Raw genomic sequence first — 13,337 nt, forward strand, 5'->3', positions numbered from 1 at the left:
AAAAAATATGTTAAAGGTCTCCTGTGTGTCTTTAAGACGATAGATAACTTTTTTATCGCATTTTCTCATATATGGCCAGATAAATACTTGGCATTGACAGTTTTTAAGCACGGCAGTCGTATAGTGGCAGTGAAATCCGAAAAAAAGATACACTACAATCGTATGACCGTTGAACGTTTAGCGGCCAAAAGCTATGTCTATATAAATCCTATAATTGGTACTTTCTCGCGAGGCGCACGCTAGGTAATAAGATTGCGTCGAAATCGTGAAGAATGATAGCGAAATACGTCGAGAGATATTCGCTAGGTATATGTTTAAAAAATATTTTAACACACAAATGTTATCAAATAAAAAAAAAAAAAAAAAAAAAAGGGAAGAATAATATTTCACGAAAATATTTTTTTAAGGATGTGAAGAAGCTCTACCGCCTATTGCCCAAAGTAGTGGACATGTACGAAGTGCCGTGGCCCAAATTTAGTCACTCAGATTTTACATGGGCTAAAGATGCGCCCAGACTCGTGTACAAGAGAGTACTATGTTATCAAATAAAAAAAAAAAAAAAAGAAACGGAATAAATACATATAAATACTGGCAGTGGAAGATGCGACGCAGTTTTCCGGGATGGGAGAGGCTGGGGGATTGGGATAGATATAAATAGATATAGCATAGGTACGTGATACGACATACATTAATAGGGGCTTACGAACAAATTACGCTCCTTGATTAAACTAATAGCAAATTAGCTTAGATATAAATAATCCGCTTATACAAAAATAATTACGCGGTTTTGTATCGGCGAACGCCGTTTCGAATTACCGATGATTTACCGATCTATACAGTTACATTCATCTCGCGATCGGCTGACCAAATGTTTATACGCAGATTGCTCCATAAATTCTCCATAATTCGTTTTCCTATCATCGATCCGAAACGCTCGCATGCGACTCTTCCGTTGCTCCATGCAGCTTACAGGCTGCATCTCGCACCTCGAAACGTAATATTAGGCCGTAAAGTGAAAAATTCGAAGCGCGCCCTTCGAAATTCGCGATGCAGTCCGTCTCGGCGATTTCGTCGCGGCACGATTTCTTGACTTTTTCAAAAATTAAGCTACATTCCCACTGCTGCTATCGGTGAGGTGAGATAAAAAGTTGTTAACGGCGTGACTTTCAATTAAATGTCTCTGCCACGCTTAAAATATATTTTACATTTAAACACTTATCAGTGATTTAATATTCACACACTTGTGACCCTACATGACTTTTTAATGGCATAACTGCTTGTCTTTTTCTGATTATCGTATCATTTACAAACGGTCTAATATGCTAGCTAAAGATTGTGCAGTTAAAGTGATAGCTGTAACGCTAAATTAGCAGCACTATAACTAAACTCATGAAAAAGGCAAGAAACACGCCGCTATTCGTATCATTATTAAACGCCTCCGATTCGTTTAGATTTATTGGCTATTATGACGATGTCACTCGCGTGTGTATTGTACAAGCGAAATGTTTCAATCGCCAAACCAAACAATCTGCAGCAACAGCGTATTGCAATCATTCACATCATTCTCACAAACATCTCTCTCTTTCTCTCTTTTTCTTTTGCTATTTTTCGCGTATTTAGTAGATCTTTTTTTGCAAAAATTCAAAGACCATTGCTCAGTGGGTAGAAATAGCTATGCGATCAAAGATTCGCGTTTAGTGTAAAAATTCGCTGAAAAGAAGATAGACCTAACGTGGGATATAGGCTTCGCGATATACACACTTACAAAACTTATCCAATAAATTACAAGTGTCAATAATTTACATTAAATGTAATAGTTTTATATAAAAATTCAAATAATTTTCGAAGAATATATAATTTGATCAACATAAAGAGAGAGAGCGGTGATTATGCAACAGATATTAATTTAATTAATGTGTTTTTCACGAATAATTTAAATAAAGATATCAAATATTGATCGCAAAACTCTTTTTAAAGATATTTTGCAAATAACTTGTTTTTTTTTCATTGTAAAGAATAATTAGTACATTTTTAAAATCTACCAAACTTTAAAGGAGATTATAATCGCCATCGGGGAAAATGTATTAAACAAAATGCGATGCGTATAGATCCTATAAGAAGATTACGGAAGCCTGTTTACACGCCGCCGCGAATTCCCTATTACCAGTTAGGTCCATTCCGCGCTAAATCAACGACGTAATCGCACGCACTCGTGCGTACGCGCGATGTTACGAACACGCAAGCGCCCGCGTGCGCGGTCCGCGATCGCAAATATTACGGACACATTGTCCGCGCGCGCGCTTGCGTCACCCCCTTCGTTCGCTTTATATTAACTATATCGGGTCATTATATACGAATAATACCTAGTATACGTTTATAACTGCTTCGAGATATCGATAGAGTCCGTAGCTATATATACGTACAATATAATCTTGCTTCTTCTTTCTTTCTCTCTCTTTCTCACTTTCTCTCTTCTCTCCCTCTCTCTCTCTTTTTCTCTTTAATAATACATATCACACTGAGCCGGCTATGTGTGTGTCCATCTCGTTTTGGCCTGCACTTCGTCACGCACTCCCTTGCGTCTCGCGGAGGGATGTCGCGTAGGGATGTCGAGGGCACGTGTGGTAGCTTCTCGGTCCTCGCCATCCCGCTGCCGCTCCCTTCGTCATCTCCGCATGGAAGCACGAGAAGCGTTGCTACGGATCCGGGGGTTTCTTCTCGGTCTCGTTTCACGTCTCGACGCGCGTCGACGAGACTCGGGCCGCGATGCGTCGACTGGCTAGTAACATTTGCGGGTGCATGTGCACTTACGCACCAGGTCAACGTCCTTGGTGTACCGCATGCCGTCCGTGCAAATTAATCGCACCTGAAAATTGATACGTAATTGTTTATAATGGACATCGTACAATCGTTATCGGCAAATAATGGCGGCGAGGATCATCAGCCGGCTTGATGATCATAATTGCGATAATTGGCACGGTTGCTTCGACCGGCTTATTGCGCGATCGATCACTTTAGAAGACGGCGACAGTCTACTTCGCTTCCCCTGACCATCGTGCTTGCGACGTAGAATTTGACGCCAATTAACAAGAACAAGAGCGATACGGGCTTTAATATTCAACGGCGTTGTCCATTGTCAACCGGGATAATAGAATAATAGGTCTCTCATAACATGTAAATGTTGATGCAACATTAATTTACTCCGAGATTTGATGTTATGCAGGGAGAATATCCTCAGACAATTGAAAATTATACAATAGAATCAATGCATTGTGGTGTGTTTCGCGGAAAACCGTATCGCTCGCGAGTTCCAATCGATGTATGAATATCCTACGTACTTTGCGCCGTTTAGTCTTCCGCGGTAAACAGCAGGACAACTTCCCCAACATTTAGCAAGCTTCACGGGTCGTCGACTCCGACATCCATTCTCGCTATAGTACTCCCTTGTATGCTCCTTGCGACAGGTTGGTGCTGCGACAACAATGTCAATTATTTTTATCGAAAGTGATGGACGTGCGCGATATTATGAGTTAACACACACATACACGAAAAATGTGTATATTAATAATAAAAAATATTTAAAATAATATTTTTTTATAACATTTTGCATTATTTTTTTTTTTTTTATAAATGTATGTTCATCCTACACATTTTTATGTTCATATAGATAAAGTTAAAGGATGCGTCACATGTACCTTTCTCGCAGTATCGTCCTTGCCAGCCAGTTTGACATCGGCAAGCATAACCGTTGCCGAACGGCAATGGTATGCATTGAGATCCTTTTCTGCACTCGTGTCCGATACATGCATGTGAAGGCACCAATCCAGTTATCGGCATGATGACATCTATAATTAACACACATATAAATTGTTTTTCCAAAATATATCCACATATGACAATTTAAAGAATATTTCAAATTATAATTTATCAATTTCTTATTTTAATTCTATTTAAGATGTAATTAAAAGATGTAATTTCTCGCGTTACATATGATCGATTCAACATGCTTTATAAATGTAATATCATTAATAAATGATAAGTTAATTATGTATAATAATTATATAATATTGCGATTATGAAATAATTAAAACTTTTTTAAATATGTGATCCATTGTGTTTTATAAGTTGCTTCGTTAAAGAAATATTTCTAATTTCAGAAATTTGAGAGTTCTGTGTGCTCGACTTTTAAATTTAGCAAGTTGTGTAGTTAATAATTATACGTTTAACATACCAGAATGTTCGCGAGGTATATGTTCTTGCGGCATGGATTCCTCATTACTACCGCTATTGTTAATTCCCTCGGCTGCAACAATATCTCTCGCCTCGTCGGCCTCCTCCTCGCTAGCAGCACATCCGGGAGTAACGCGATGCATCTTTGCGGCATTGCTGAAGTCTACCAACTTATGATTGATCCACATCTCGGAGATGCAGCCTGAGATAAAGTAAGAAAACTTTTAATGGATCTGGCGAGGGAGAAACTTTTGCTTTATCCTATATAAAGAGTGGCGTCATAGGACGGTGTACCGAATGTTATACGATGCAACTGAATAGGATAATAAGTGAGCATATACTCTCTTTCTTTCTGTCTCTCTCTTTCTCTCTCTATGCGTCCACGTCAATTTTTATATAAAGATCGTAATCTTTATGTAAAATTTATATCTTAGTCAGATCAGTGCGTATTGATGTTGATGACATTTACTTTCTCTCACATTGTTAGTAGTATTATTATTTTATAATAAGGAAGAAATTTAAATACAATTATAATATAAATATCGTTATATAATGCAATCTGCGTATGATTATGAATTGCACAAAATCATATTGTTACAAAACTTTTCGTATCTAGTTTCTCTCGGTTATGCATACTGTGCTACATATTATTTCCTACACTATATGCAAACATAGTAAATCAGTATTGCGCCGAGGGACATCAAAAATGTAACCGAATATTAAATGAGATCTCCGCAAGTTGCAAATTTGTGGCTGATATTCCGAGTTTGCGACAACTATCGTTTCCCTGAGGAACCGCACGATATTGGTGTTGGAACTAGCAGTAGTGGAGAACACAAATCAACCGTGAAATCTTCGAAATTCCCAACTCGATGGTTTCATTACAACATTATTATGACAACTTTTTTTATCATTATGGAAACATAATTTAAAAAATGATTGTGATAATTATATAATAAAGATAATTATTCAAAATGACTGATATAAATAAAAAATTGATAAATATTCTATTTTTTTATCTAAATATTGCGGTAACAATATTTGAAATTGACGGTGAAATTTATAAATATATTTGAATATGGTGAAATTAACGTTTCTTCGCAATTTTATTAAAAAAAACAAATGCTTTATCTTTTCATAACGAGGGCACATTCTTATCAATAATATTTTATTAAATTTATAAGGATAATGCAATATTTTATGAAAATTTAATGAGATATTTTTCAGCGTCAGAAGAAAATTTACCTTGGAAGCTCGTAGTGTTTCTTAGGTGAAACTCAGTAAATGCGATTTTAGCAACTTCCGGCGCTACGCCACCGATGAACATCGGCGTGACAAGCTTGAGATACTCCTTTGGACCGTCGTTGATGATGCTCCTGGCAGGGCCCCGGTCGACGCTCATTGTGAAATTTTTCTTGATCGCTAACAGCTCCGCCATGTGAGGCTTGCCATCGGCCACCATCTCGTAACTGTACATCGTCGAGGTAGGATAATTACCCACGTCATACGAAACCCTGACCCGCCCATTAAAGAGCTCGACGGCGATATGCCCGTCGCTTTGCCCGTCATAGAGAAGAACCCCGTTTTCCTGCGTGGTCGTGAATATGATGGTCACGTTCGCCTCAGGCCTCGTGCGTAGCGGTTCCAGCTCGACCAGCGAGCTATTGTCCACGAAGCTCAGACTCGTCAGGTACTCGCATCGTTTTCCTGAAATGATAGGTGGTCTCGCATGTCACGCAGTTTATCTCGTAACGCCACGCATGGCACGCAAGAGGTAATAGAAAATTCTCTATTCTTGAAATCATGAAAAAAACTAAATTGATTCTAGGTTTTGAGAATATATCAAATATCATTTATTGAAGATATTTATAAAAAAAAAATATCCATATAAGAGAGCAGTAATTTTCAAATTTAACATTATTCAAAGTCAATGTATAATTTATTTTATTGATTTTAAAATAAAACATGATCATGTGGCATCTAAATATTCAGAAATGAATTTTTTCTTGAAAGACTTACCGGTATAGCCGGGGTGGCACTGGCAAAGATAGTCCGCGGCGGAGGCAGGAGCTGGCTGGAAGCAGGCACCGTGCTGACAGTCGTGGTGGGCACACGGACTGGTCTGTGGATACAGCATGGCTGTCGAGGGTGCAGCCTCGCAGTATCTCCCTGTATACTCCGCCGCGCACTTACATTCATAATTATTTATGCCGTCAATGCAAGTAGCACCGTTCTGCAAAACAAACAATTTACAGTTTGCAAAAGTAAAAATCTGCCGATAAAAATTTTAAATTACAGCTGAGAGAGAGAGAGAGAAACAAATAGAAGAATAGATTTAACTTAAACTTTAATACATTCACACGCACATACATTATATATATATAACATTCTATCATTCGAGAATCTGATATCAATATTTTTTTCTCGAGATTTTTATATTTTCAATATTACTTTTAAAGAATCTGTGCTTTTTGATCAAAAGAAATAAAATATTAACGTTGCATAAATTAAAAAATATTTAGGTACTATATTTTTGATAGATTATGCTTCGTTATTAAATGTGAATTACGAATGAGTTAATATGTAAAATAATTCTTAACTTAAAGTTACTACATCTGAGATAAAACACACATTACGTTAGAGAAAATTAATAGAAATAATAATTTCGGATATCGATGTGTTTCTAATGTAATTAATGTCTAGCAGTAACTTTACGGATAAGATAGGACGCGCGCACGAACTGTGTGGATGCAGCTAACTACTAGCAGAGGGTTACAAATCATCGAGCAGACCGCCAGTTTCACATGCCTGGTCTAAAGTCTCAAACTAAAGGCCATGTATTCCGGCTTAAGTCACATATGTGCAATACTATATCCCCTCTGCGAGTTACACGTGATAATTTTATCAATGGCTGAATCCTGATTGAACCAATAAAAGCAATTCAAGATATTTGATGTTAATTAATGTTATATGAAGATTTGTAAGCGCATCGATTATAATTAACATAATTAAAAACTTAATGCAATAAACTTCACAATTATTTAATTGATTTATAAAAAATATATCGTAAGTTCAGTATTAAATTATTTTAAGTGTATACAGGATACACGAATCAATATACAAAAATGGAAGATTTAATGGAAAGTAGATCTCTGTAGGTCAATTTCGCGTCATTCATGAAAGCTTAGGAAGCTTGAAACGTGATATAGTATCGTGGCTTTAGAGCTAGCACCACAAAACCGAAAACTCCACACGAGCTTCCGCTATTCCAAAACCGCGCAAATACTCGGACGAAATTTGACTAGTATTATAACACTGCACTGCGAAGAAGAACTTTCGCGTAAAATTTTATGCGCCAACTTTGCTTCTAGGTCGTGGATCTTGTAAAGTTTCTTTCGGTAGGAAGATATCATATCTGTTCGGCTGAGATTCTATTTAAGAGTCGATAGTCAAATAAAAGTTTGGTTCTCATGAAAGTCAAGTTATGTCGCTGTTTGACTTTTCATGTTGTTACTGTGGTGAATTAAATTGATACTATGTTAAGTGATTCATCCAAGAAATAAGTTTCAAAATGCAATCCGAAGAATAATATAATATATTGATGTATTAAATATCTCTCTGTGCCGTATAAATATATAACGCAAGTCTAAAAAAAAATAGCAATTATAAAATACATAATTAAAATAGTTTAAAATAACGAAGAGCGCTATATTATTACAACTGCTACAAACGTAAAAAAAAACTAATAGTGCGGCACCGAGAAATTAATTGCGATTGTTGCAACTGCCAGCGAAATGAGAAAATAAATTTATACGATATGTTGTAAATGAAACAGATATCATCGACCTCATGTGTAGATAGGCAATGTCGTGCACGCGATTTCTACAGCAATAGTACAATCACTTACTTTAATGAATTTTACAATTAATAATAATAATGTAGTAAAGTTGTCATGTATTTTTATAAATGTTTAAAATTAATTACATATTGTAAATTAAGAAAAAAAATAGTATAAAAACTGTTATTAAATATTCTCCGTAAAAATTGGAAGAAAATCTAAAAATGTTTGCTTAATGTCGCGCTCGATATTGCGACATTAAAAAAAAGTGTAAGAGAAGAAATGTAGAAAAATATTATTAAAAACTTAAATTGGAATTATTAAATATTTCGTGACATACATTAATAAAACTATATCGTTTAACGTAACATTTATTTTATCGAGTTTCTCCTTACGGTTTTTTTTTGTCAGAAGAATTTATGATTGGCTGCACGCAAAATATTATGTACTTTTGCCAAACATTTGCTGTACATTCGAATGACGCACAGAATATATAATAAATTCGATAATCGATATATTATTTCAACAAAGCGCGTTGTACCTACTATATTCCCTACGTTTAATAGCTTCATTTGACGAAAAGATTAGAAAATGACATCAAATTGGCACTACGCGCGGGGGAATTAAATCCGGGAATTAAATTTCAATCGAAATTGAATGCAATATTACTGAAAGATATCACGCACATACCTGGCACATATGATCGACACAGTCATCCAGGTTTGTGGAACAATTGAGGCCGGCGAAGCCGATCGGGCATTCGCAGCTGTAGTGGGTCTTATGATCGACGCATCGGCCTCCGTTCTCACAGGGGTCGTGCCCCTTTGTGCAAAAGGGTATCTTCTCCTCGCAGTATTCTCCCATGAATCCTGGGGCGCAGTCGCATCGATAGGCCTGTACGAGGTCGACGCAGGTCGCGTTATTAGCGCACCTGTTGTTGGCACAGTCGTCGACGTTGCTCTCACATCGAAGTCCCTTGTACCCGGGGGCGCAGTCGCAACTGTCACACACCGACTGAACGTCAATCGAGACATTGAGCCCGACATGCGATCGCGGTAGATCCGCCAAATATATTCTATATCGCGGGCGATAAACTGCCGATATATTTGTGCGTTTCTTTTTTTCTTTCCGCGTGCTTCCAGCACATTTGACGATTAAATGTTTATAATGTGAAATGATATAAGAAAAAAGAAAAACTTGGAAATTTAATGATATATATTGAAATTCGAGAAAAAAGATTAACTTGCATTTATAGCCTCATTATTAGATTAGAATAGATTAAATTTATATTTGATTGGATTTTGATATTCAATTGGGATAATTAAATAAATTATTATTACATTATTAATAGTTAATTATAATTATAATGCAAATTTTGTGTGTGTGTGTGAACTGCATTATTATTGTAAGCAATAATATGTATAAAGGAATAAAATTGTTTAGAATTCGAGATAAATTATTCTTTTTATCAGAAATATTGTGTGAACATTACGCGACATGTTTACATCGATTTGATGCACCCACACTAAAAATAGCAGGCGCGTAAATTTTGTTCTTTGATTTTTCGATAATTGCAATAGCCTTTTTGTTATGAGCAGGTTATTGACAGCACGGTCGGCAGTTTATAACCGGTAGTCGTCACTCCTCGGGGCTCACGTGCAGAGGGTCTCGTTTATTACGCGTGTTGGAAGCTGGAATTTGACGAACGCTTCGATCGGATTCTACTCCAAGCACCACTTTAAGCAACACGGTGCGCCGAAGTTTTCAAAATAGCATAGTGACAAAAAGACAATTTTTTATTGCGTTTTCACGATTTATCGAATTGAAATCAAACTCAAACTTTGATATACAATTCTCTATACAAGCGTTTTCTATCGTGCATGTTTGTCTATTTTGATGTCCAGACGAACTATTTATAATAATCTCAAAGAACTATTTGGCATACGCGAAATGATGTTGTGACGTGCAGGCTCTACTGATATATCTACGGTGATATTATTATCGTGATGACATCGATGTTTTTTTTTCATGTCATTTTGTAATATTTTTAATATCATTCAATGTTTGACAACCTATAGATTCTTTACTTTAAGTAATTTCATCATTGTCTTAAAAAAAAATACATAAATCTTTATATTTTTTCATACGATAAATCTATTTTACAGTGTTACCATTATATTTGATCACGATTCCTTTTCAAGATAATAATCAAAGTAATAAGATTCGAATGTCATCAATCTCTCGTTTAATTATGCGTTTGATTATACGTAGTGAAAATTCTACATAATTTTGTAAGAATAAGAAGCGCTCACGTGAAAGAGGAGAAACAGCTGTAGGACATTACACAAGAGGATCTCGAAGGAAGTTTCGTCTAGATACGATACGATATAGCAAACGCTGTCTACGGGTACCACTGAACGAACAACTCTAAAGTCAGCCCGACGAGCCACTACTTTGATCAAGACTCGGACTGTCGCGTTTGGTAAGTACCTGAATCTTCCTTCCTCCAGTACTTTGCAAGTTCCGGAGTTCCTGCAAGGATTTCCATAGCACGCGTCAATTTTATGCTGACACCGGTCCCCGTGATATCCTGGCGTGCACTTGCAATGGAACTGCCGGTCCGGAAGCGCCTCGCAAAATCCTCCATTTTCGCATGGCGAGGTGTAACACAGGTCGCACTTGGCCAAGACTTCGGCTGGCTGTTGCTTGGCTGCGCGGAAGAAAGGTCTACGATTAATGAGCAATTTTAGTACCCTACCGTGATAATGGGCCAAAAAACCACGAACTAAACAGACTGCGTCGCGTTGTACTACGAAAAATCAAAAACATCGTCACGTGCGACAATCAGTACGCGATCGCGGATCAGTAATGGCCAAGAGACGAGAAAAATGCCCTCTTGCCTCTCTTACGACAGGCTACGGGCTTTGTGTATCGACATACATACAGTCGAAATAACGTCGTTAAATAGAACGAAAGGTATTTTTCAGATCTAATGGAAAATCGATACTCAATGGTCCGTTTTACAACGAAGTCGTTACTAAGCAAGATAATGATCTGCATTTTCGCTTCCAGTAGTATAAATATTCTATTAAACTATTAACGAATGTCACTGCATTCTTAAGAACAACATTACATTAGAGTTGCAGATATGGCGTGTAAACGATCGTTCGCTTTCTGTGTTATTTGTATCAACAACGCGTATTATTCCGTACCATTCGTGAATTCATTAATTTGACGGCGAGTGGAGTCTCTTGGCCATTCTGCCCGCAATCGAGATATATGTTTATAAGATATTTACTTTTGCATTGGAAGGCACTAGCCGGTGTCGTCAAAAGCAATTTGTCTCTCATTGCAGGAGGTTCCATGCACCTGGCTATGCCAGGCTCAACGTAATCTTTCTTCACCCATTCCGCCAACCATCGCATGCTGCAGTCGCAGTAAAGCGGGTTGGACCCTAGGGCGCTGTAAATATCGTCATTGATAAATGGCTGGTGCCGAAAATCGAGTGCGTGTGGTTACAAACGAAACAATACTTACAGATGCGTTATAGACTTGAGGTCTTCGAAAGCTCCCTCTGGGATAATCGATATATCGTTGCCGTGCAGTGAACTGAAAACAAGATTATTGTGCATTTTTTGTGTTATCGGCATAAAAACATTACATTTTATCATTTTATTCGGCTGAAAAGGGACTCAGATATCGATTAACAATTTAAGACCTTTATGATTAACATTATGAAATTTTACTTTATCAGAATTAATGGCTCCATTGTGCTACATCTACGAAGCAAATTAAAAGTTTAATGTAAATTTTTCTTTTATATTTTAATGCAATTAGTAATGTTAAATTTTATTTTTGCTCCGTTAATAGATTCGTTAGAGAGCGCTTATTAAATGGTCTCGGTTTAGTAGTACAAAATATCGATTGTCCGACAATTGCGAACGGTGCATAAAAGCGCGTGCATAAATCCTTTCGCGGCGACAGTAAAAAAGACACGTCACGATAAAAACTTCAGCCAAATGTTCGTAGATGTGTGACTCACATTATTCGCAGATTTTTCAATCCCGCGAGGGCATTTCGCTGCACGCATTGCAGTTTATTGTAACTGATGATCCTGCAAAAGAGATTCATGCGTCGTACATAACATAAATCGTTTCGCGAGTCTCTTAGGAGAATTCTTCGCGGAGTAAATATTCGACTTACAGGTGCGACAGCTTCGTGAGATTCCTGAAGGTATCGTTGGACAGCATTCCGATCTGGTTGTTGCTCAGATCCCTGAAAACGAAGCGGACGTTAAAACATGGCGAAAGCCGCTCGAAAGATATACGGACGGTGCACGCGTGTTTTATTTACAGTCTGGTGAGAATCCTCAGGTGGTTCAGCCTCTCCGGCTGGATCGTCTTGATGTCGTTCACGTCCAAATACAGCTCGGTGGTTTCCGGTGGAATCCCGCGCGGAATCTCTGTAAGCTGAGACCTCGAACATCTCACCACCGAGCCCGCGCAATTACATTGAGGCGGGCAGTAATCGTCGCCTAGGCAACCCACGCTGTCGTCTGATGGGTGTAAAACGGTTGGTGGATCGTTAACGAGGATTTGCAATTCAGATCGCGAATATTATTTTATCGAAGCGAATAAAGATGCGCGGTAAAAGTAATTGGCTTATTCCTGAAATTTTCTCGCTATCGTCATTTGGAAATGACATGTAAATTCAAGATACAAACAAATTTGTTATAAGTTCAAATTTAATTGATATGTAGATTGATATTGATTTTCTACGTGTCCGAATGCAAAGTTCGTATGCAAAGCTGTATACATCGATTTCACGCGATACCTATCATATTTGTACTCTATTTCAAATTCATAGCGATCTGATTGACAATAAAATACGATAGTACAAATTACACAAAGATAGATGTATTTATCTACAGTTGCACAATATTCAAATGCGATCGGATAATGAATAATATTGAATAATACGTACTGTTGCATTTAAACTCATGGTGTGGAATATCTTTAATAATGGCATCCTTTAATCGGGGCGGATCATGACACCGGCCAGTGATTCCAGCTATATCTCGTTTCCTCAGCCATCCGGCAAACCACGCAAGATAGCAGTTGCATGATAGCGGATTACTTTGCATGTTGCTGCAAGTACCAAAAAAATATATCAAACGATATAGTAGCAAAATAAGAAGGTAATAAAATTAGACTTTTAGATGATTTTACAGCCGATAATTGTTTACTTACATAGCGCGTATATGCGGCAT

The 13,337-nt window shown here is 37.3% G+C and overlaps 1 protein-coding gene across 1 annotated transcript in view; it reads right to left on the bottom strand.

Moving 5' to 3' along the window:
• Positions 1-1,951: 1,951 nt before the first annotated feature.
• LOC115237345 (protein slit-like) overlaps positions 1,952-13,337 on the bottom strand; it is a 28,481-nt gene continuing 17,095 nt past the window's right edge. Inside the window, 16 exon segments of the mRNA XM_029810332.1 lie at positions 1,952-2,866; positions 3,339-3,373; positions 3,376-3,471; positions 3,696-3,845; positions 4,232-4,432; positions 5,476-5,937; positions 6,250-6,463; positions 8,759-9,068; positions 10,559-10,778; positions 11,367-11,530; positions 11,606-11,677; positions 12,111-12,182; positions 12,272-12,343; positions 12,422-12,623; positions 13,052-13,215; positions 13,318-13,337. Coding sequence (XP_029666192.1) covers positions 2,780-2,866; positions 3,339-3,373; positions 3,376-3,471; positions 3,696-3,845; positions 4,232-4,432; positions 5,476-5,937; positions 6,250-6,463; positions 8,759-9,068; positions 10,559-10,778; positions 11,367-11,530; positions 11,606-11,677; positions 12,111-12,182; positions 12,272-12,343; positions 12,422-12,623; positions 13,052-13,215; positions 13,318-13,337 — 2,541 coding nt within the window. The 3' untranslated portion in view covers positions 1,952-2,779.

Source organism: Formica exsecta, unplaced genomic scaffold (assembly GCF_003651465.1).
Source record: "Formica exsecta isolate Colony F162 unplaced genomic scaffold, ASM365146v1 scaffold290, whole genome shotgun sequence".
Classification (NCBI taxonomy): domain Eukaryota; kingdom Metazoa; phylum Arthropoda; class Insecta; order Hymenoptera; family Formicidae; genus Formica; species Formica exsecta.